Raw genomic sequence first — 7,881 nt, 5'->3', positions numbered from 1 at the left:
TCCAGACCAAGGGGCAAGTGGATGCAGCAGTTCAGTTCTGAGTCCTGTTCCTCAAGGCTTCCAGTTTGGGTATTTGGCTGAATAGACCAGAGCTCCCTCACAGCTTGTAAACCTTCCCTAAACACCACAACGCTGGAGAGGTGGTGAAGTGGGGAAGGCATTTCTGATGTGGAGTATGGAAGCATGGACATAATCTGGGAAGCTGTAAAGTTAGACATGACCTGCAGAGTCCTAGAGAGCACAGTGAACTCAGAGGAAAGGCAGCACCACTGATTTTTGTAGAGGATGTTTTTGACAATTTTTTGTTTGTGTCTTCTCCTTTGCTTTCCTTATGTTATCAGCAGTGCAAAAGCAGGTAATAAAAAATGTAATAAAGGCAAATAATTTTGCTCTTTCCAACAGGAATTATCTGATTTATAGATGTTTGAGGAGATAAAAAACAGAATTTGAATATAATTGTAGAAGAGTTGCCTGATCAAATATTTCAGACAGTGGTTCTTTTCTTTGAAAAAAAAAATTAAATCTTGAAAAGCTAAAATACCAACAGAGAAGCACACATATGTCCATACATACATGTGTTAATAAAGATCTATAAAATATATTACACACAGGATCTCATCTTTATTCTAGTATATGCCTATAGATTACATTCCAACAGAATGAATTAAATAGGAAAATACTTACCTCATTAAATGGAGTCTGGTTTTGTGTCTGTATGTGTACACAACAGAAGATATGTGTATTCATAAGAAAAAAAAAAGCTATCATTCATATGTAGGCATATATCAGCTAAATAGCAATGGCAAAATAATGTTTTGTTAGGCAAAAATAGCATTTTCAATCTTTTATAACTATTGCAGTATTTTAACTATAGTATTATAAGTATATTTTTGATCTCCATTTACATACTAACCTCGCAAAAAGCAAATAAATTGAATAAGAGAAAATGCATCTGCTGTGTACATATTTAATCCCTTCTGTTTATGTTCTTCTCACACAGAGACTGAAAGATTTAAAACAAAGGGAGTTTGCTCGAAATGTGGCTTCAAAGTCATGGAAAGATGAGAAGAAACAGGAGAAAGCACTCAAGCGACTCCACCAGCTTGCAGAGTTACGGAAGCAGGCAGAATGGCAAGTATTTAAAATTCATATTAGGTTTTAATGCCTTCTTTCCTCAATCCCAGAAGAAATCTTAATATTTTTACTCCTACACAATGTAATGTACAGAGATTGTGTATACTGTAGCCTGTTTTCAGCTGTCCTCAACTCCAAATGTTCCTGTTCTGCAAACCATAAAATTGAAAGCCCCTGAATTAATTACCTTCTACTTGAAGGTTTGTGGTTTTCTCTCCTGTAGCTAGTTATTCTGATGTCTTCTAAACTGAGTGTTTTGAAGATGTTTTTATAATATCATCATTTTACCTTAACCAAACTGACCTGAAGAGATTAGTATGACTGCCTTACAACTGAGAGTAAGGGAATGGGAGAGGAAAAACCCCTTGCGAATAATTTTTACCACTTTAATGGTATTGGGATTATTCTCATAGTTTCTCTGTAGAGTACTGAAAGTATCATTATGTGAATGAAAAACAAGTAATTAACTGATTCAAGTTTATCCAATACTCTATTGATGAATATCAAGGTGCAGGACAAAGACTCCACTAATAAACCTTTAAATTTGAGAAATCTCCTCTGTTTAATGACAGTGAATGCTTCAGTAGAATAGATTGCCACCAGACCAACTGTTTGTGCTAATCTATGACCATAATGAGTTAATCAAATAATTAAACTGGCATCCTTTTAAATTCATATCAAGATTACTGTACCCTGGAAATAATAACATTCAGAGTTTATTATACACTCATTTTGGCCTATGTAATTGCTTTTGAGCAATCTGCTGAAATACAACAGTTTAGTGCTAATATATCACTTTTATGGTTACAACTCCATTTTCATACAAATCTACTGAAAGAAATGTAACTGCCTGTGGGAAGATTCCTTTATGCCCACACACTTGAAGATGTAGTCTCAGATAGACCAATAAGGTCTGTCATAATAGGAAAGCTAGAGTGAGATTGGGAGGGAAACAACAGGTTTGCTTTTAGAAAGAACCAGGAATCCATAATCCTTTACAAAAAGCCTAGAAAGACAGAACTTGCTATTCCTCTTTGTAATCACAAATAGGTCCAGGGGTGGCTGAGAGCCATGATTTTGGTGGGGGGAGGCAGCATTCCCAGTTGCTCAGGAAAGACAGAAATTCAGCCTTTCTAAGCAGAAGTCTAGACACACATAAAATTGCTATTGGCCCTGATTACTGTGTCTCAGGTTCCAACAGAGTTCCTTACAACAAGCTAATACAATTTGACAACAAAATTACTTAATCTTGTGCACAGAAAAAATTTATTTTGCTATTCCAAGGAGACTTTCAAAAGGATCTCTTTATACACCTTCTGCAAGAGATAATTTCTTCTTGATGTACAAATAGGGGTAAATGTGTATCTCCTGATGCCAAATTTGTGGCAAGTGCAAATATATTCTCTGAAATGCATACATACATCTCATTGACTCTCCTCCAGGGAGTCTCTCTGTCTTTTCCACTGCTGAAGATCAATGCATTTTTATAGCATTTATAAAACATGCTATCCTATTATAGATAGCTGTTATGCAGACCTGGCAGTTGTAATTTATTTAGATTTAATTAAAATATTTTCTAATTTTTAATCAAACTCTTTACTTAATCGGGTTCTGATATTTTTTCTGTTTAGTGTACTGTAGTACTGCATTGATAGTAAAAGTTGATAATCTAATGAAATGCGTGTTTAAAATATATCTTGGAATCGTAGTTTTATGGTGACTATATATGTCTAATCTCTAATGGAAAATGTCAAGAGTCATTCCAATCTCAGTTAATCATCTATTTCAAGAAATCAACGACTTACCATGTTTGTTAAGGCATTGTTAGAATAGGTTGCTTTATTTTCTTCAAATTACAAGAAAACTAAACAACAGATTTAAAATCTGAGATATTTGGGAAAGAGGAATAATGCCATTAATGAAAGTAGAATACAGAAAGAGAAAATATAGCTGAGTAAGTCAAATCATGGCTGATAATGAGACCAATGAAATTGCCATTAACATTGATGGAAATCTCCCTTTGTCCTTTGACCTCACCAATGTGTGCTGATAGTTTTAAGATTAAAATATCTCTGAGTATTTTGCAAAGTCATTTACTGTGGAATAATACAAAGACAAAATAAAAATCTACTCTTAGAAAATTCATACAAACATATTCCTCCCCAAGCAAGCAGGATGCTTCTCTTTCTTTTCTAGAGTTTGATTTTGCAGGTTTTTTCGGGCTGAAGCATCTCATTTTTAACAAGACACAATTTTATTTGCAGAGGTCTCTCAGAGAAACAGGACTTACCACAGACCAGATTCTTCTTAATAGAAATTCAGAGTGAAACAACAATGTTTATTCGGGATGTACATGGGCGTAACTCTGAAAAAGCACATTCATGTACTGACTTCAAAACATATAATTTTCTGTATCTAAAGACAGTCTTGCCCATATGGAAGCCCATGCTCAGGACTAGAGTGCACATCTATGCTGTATAAATTTAGCTTTCCCTGGTAACAGCATGAGCAACACTCTTCTTCACCAGACAGACATTGTCAACTGTGAGGATGGTAAGACCCTGGAACAGGTTGCCCAGGAAGGCTGTGGATGTCCCAACCCTGGGAGTGTTCTAAGCCTGGTTGGATAAAGCCTTGAGCAACCTGGTCTAGTCAGACGTATCCCTGTCCATGACAGGGGAGATTGGGACTAGATGATCTTTAAGGTCCACTCCAACTCCTTAACACTCTATGATTCTATGAAAGGCAAGCTCTGTCACAACTTGGGTACTTAATAGAGCTTTCTATTTTATTTATTTTTTTACTTTACAGCATCCCTGGGAGTGGACCATTGCTTAAAGCCCCCCGATTAGTCCTGGAGAAGCAGCAATCACCAGATGGCATTTTCCTGTACAAGGGCAGCAAGTTCACAGCCTGTTCTCAAAGAACCATCATGAATGAAGGACAAGGTTTCTCCAGAAACACACTAGAAAAACAGCAGTTTATTGTAAGCAGGCACCAGTCCCCTACTGACAGACACCATGCACTTGGAAATCAAGTCTCACAAGTGTTCCCAGATAGCACCAATGCCTCTCAAAGAGCAGGAGTGTCTTTCTCTTTCTCTAAAAAGGTCCCTTTAAGGCTGGAGTCCTCAGCATCAGTCTTCAGTGAGAACTCTGAAGAAGGAAATGATTGTAGTGAATCCCCCAACCATAAAAAAAAGCAAGCTATTGAGGACTGTCATTCTGGCACACTTTTGGAGGAACATGCGAAAACAGGCTTGGATAGAAGGTCACCTATTACACAACACCAAAAGGAATTGGATAACAGTGCATCCAGTCATGTAGCTGCAAAACCTAAAATGCTAAAGGAAAGTGATAAAAGTAGTGATAGAGAATTAGAAGAAAAAGTCAGTGCTCATCCTTCATTTTCAAAAGTCAAAATACAGCTTTCAAATTTGGATTTTTCTGGCTCACTTAGAGAAACAGAGCAAGAGAACAAACTGAATGAATCTGAGCAATTCTTAGAAACTCTCATTTCACCTTCATGCCAAGCTAACAATTTTTGTACGCAGCCAAACACCTTCAAGCACAGCAATGCCCACCTGCCTGACCAGTTATGTGAGCTCCCACCAGAGCCAGCGCCTGAGCTGGCATGTTCAAGCAACATTAATGACAGTCCTGGAGTAGTAAGAAAAGAAAGACTTTTGGAGATTTCAGAAATCACAAATGGAAATATGGAAACACTTCCAAGGGAGACCATGGTTAAACAAGTTAAGCCTCAGGCATTGCCTTTTCTCCATGTAGTGAGCAAAGATGGCACCACTGCTCTGCAGTGGCCCACAGAATTACTTTTGTTTACAAAAACTGAGCCCTGTATTTCATATGGCTGTAATCCATTGTACTTTGACTTCAGACTCTCCTTAAATCACAGAGATGGTAAACAGCATGAAACAAACAAAACAAGCTGTAAAGAGCACTTGAAGACTGCAGATGAAAATGAACCCTCAGGTTTAATAAAACACAAGCAAATGTCAAATGAACAAGATTATCAGTTGTTAAAACCAAAGAAGATGAAAGATTCCCTAAATCCAAGAAAGGCCAAGCAAAAAGCTGAGTCAGACACAGGGAGAGAAATGAATGAAAATGGTCAAAAATGCATTGCAGATTATTTGAATGAAAATATACCCAAAGTGCCTGCTTACCTTGATGTCTCACAAAAGGATTCTGTGACAAAAAGAAGTCTTCATACAACAACACTGAGAAGACCTTTAAAGCATCACTTTCACAGCTGTGAAAGAAAAAACCAGAACATTAGAAATGAAAGCATTTCCTTTTCTGCTTTTATGTCTAGGATTAAAAAGTCTAAAGCTGCAAAATGTAATTTAATTTATTCTGAAGAAAAATGTCAAAACCAAAATGACTGCAGATCCATTCAAGATGTGGCCAGCTGCAGCAGTGACATAAGTGACAGTGGAAAAGACTCCAGTGGAAGTTTCCTTAGTTATAAATCCAGTTCAAACAGCAAGTATTCAGAAAATGAAGGATATGGAAGTTACACAAGATGTTGGAGATTCCCATCTCCTCAAAAGTCCTCCTCTGGCAGACATTCCAGCTATTCTGACACTTCAGTTAGTAGTACAAGTAGCTACATGAGCTACATGAGTCCCACATCAAACAATCACAGCAGAAATCATTTGCTTTGTTGTTGTAAAAGAAGAAGCAAGACAGATGAAAGGCACAAATGTAAATACAGAAAGCACAAGTGTATTTTCTCTTCTGATGATACAGATGAGGATTATCTTTGTCATAGTAGAAGTCACAGAACTAGAAACTGTACACAAAGGGGCACAATTAAATATCGAAGATGTTCCAGACATAAAGTTTTGCAACACAGAGACAGATATAACCACAGCAGATGTAGACATCGGCATTTTGGCAAAGCGCACAGTAGGAGTAGAAGCTACCATAGATCCAAAAGTTGTTCCACTACTGATTCAAGAAGCAGTGAAAGATCATCTAGTAGCAGAATATCAAGAGGTAGCAGTTCGGAATCCTTCTTAAAAGAGACTGACAACTGTGACAACAAAACAAAAGAGGATGCCGAAAGAGGTTCTAATGCCAAACCAGGAAAAGCTGAAACTGCTCATTACAACTCTCTGAATGTGAATACTCCGTTAAAAAACTTTGCCACCTGCTCTTCTGAAAACCTGGCAAAAGACATATGTGGAAAAAGAAAGTCACTGACAGCCAAGCTACTTTTAGAAAGAGTGCAGTCTAAGAAAACCCAGGAACAAATGCATGATTCAGAGAGATTTTCAAACGCCTGTGGAGTAGAATTAAGGGATCATTCACAAAGTCATTTTGCTCTTCAGTTTTCATCATCAGTGAATGACATTGCAATGTTACCTTTTCCAAAGAAAGCGATAAGTGTAGGTAAAAATGACATGGGGCATAATGAAATTAGTTCATTGGAAAACAGTGTAAAGAAAAACAACTTTGAAGCATCAAAGATAACTAATGTAGCTCTTTCAACAGGCACTGATTATGATCATTGTGTTTTTAAAGACATCATTCAAATAGAAACAGGCTATCAGAACCCGAGCATAAAAAGGAACACAGCAATAAAGGAACAATCCAATCTCTTCATTAGTGAAGTACAACCCTTTATACAAAGCTGTGATCCAGTACCAAATGATTTCCCTGGTGCTTTTCCCTCTAATAGATATTCTGTTGTTGCTAATTCAACAGAGACCAAAGAAGAACTACATGATGTAAACATGGACTCGAACCGGGCAGAAGACAGTTCAGACTCTTTTTGTGACAATGCTATGCAGAAGTATGATGACAAAGTAAATGACCTAGAAGTGTACAGTAAATCCACCTCTCCTCCTTTAACACAGCAGCCTATCACATTTTCACCAGAGGAAGTAGAAAAATACAGGTTGCTGCAGCTGCAAGCCCAGCAGCATATGCAGAAACAACTGCTGGCAAAACATTTGAAAGTTTTGCCTGCCCCCGGACCAGCTGCCTTCTCTGCAACACCAGCAGTTCCTGCCCTCCCTGTTCAGCAGCATGCTAGTGTCACCACTATCCACCACACACTGCTGCAACGCTTTGCTGTCTCAGCATCTGTGCATCCCCACGGCAGCCATCTCTCCCTGGCACACATCCACCCTCTCTCTCAGGCACATTTTGCCCCTCTGTCCCTTTCCCCATTAGCACCAGCCCTCATTCCCACCCACCCTGCTTTGCTGACAGGACACCCATTGCATTTGGTCTCCACCACTCCCCTTCATCCTTCCCCACTGACCTTCCCTGCACTGCCACACACTGCATATATCCCAGCCTTATTTACACCACACCTGAACACACCCACACCTTCTGCTATACATCCAAATCACTTAGTTCATCCATTATTCCAAGGGCAAGAATCTCATCACTATTCTTGCTCTAGCCAGACCCAACAGTTACCTACAACAAAAGAAGTTTTCAGTATTTCTAGCTACTTAAACTAGTCCAAATTATCTCAACATGGCTCCAAAACCAAATTGGAATAAAATAAAGCATTTAGTGTCCAATCATATGTCTGAGGGGAAATCTACTGTTTTGCTGAGAGCACAACGGCAAAGATTTTAAAGACCGCAGTCTGGCTGACAGCATGTGAATGTTGATTTCAGTCTTGTATCACTGAGGAAAAGCTGCTTTAAATCCATTTGTGATACTATCACACGATTAATGTAGTGGCTAGCATCATTCTATAGAATGT

At 38.2% G+C, this 7,881-nt stretch overlaps 1 protein-coding gene across 1 annotated transcript; it reads left to right on the top strand.

Annotated features, from left to right (window-relative positions):
- Positions 1-1,000: 1,000 nt before the first annotated feature.
- ZNF804B (zinc finger protein 804B) lies at positions 1,001-7,630 on the top strand (the record flags this gene model as incomplete). The annotated part of the gene is made up of 2 exons (XM_009082840.1): positions 1,001-1,131; positions 3,946-7,630. Coding segments are annotated over 2 exons (3,816 nt in total), but the record flags the coding sequence as incomplete, so codon positions are not given.
- Between the last annotated feature and the right edge of the window lie 251 nt (positions 7,631-7,881).

The sequence above is a fragment of the Acanthisitta chloris genome, unplaced genomic scaffold, assembly GCF_000695815.1.
Source record: "Acanthisitta chloris isolate BGI_N310 unplaced genomic scaffold, ASM69581v1 scaffold2769, whole genome shotgun sequence".
Lineage (NCBI taxonomy): Eukaryota > Metazoa > Chordata > Aves > Passeriformes > Acanthisittidae > Acanthisitta > Acanthisitta chloris.
The sequence above is the reverse complement of the archived record's forward strand: the minus strand, read 5'-3'. Positions and strand labels throughout refer to the sequence as shown.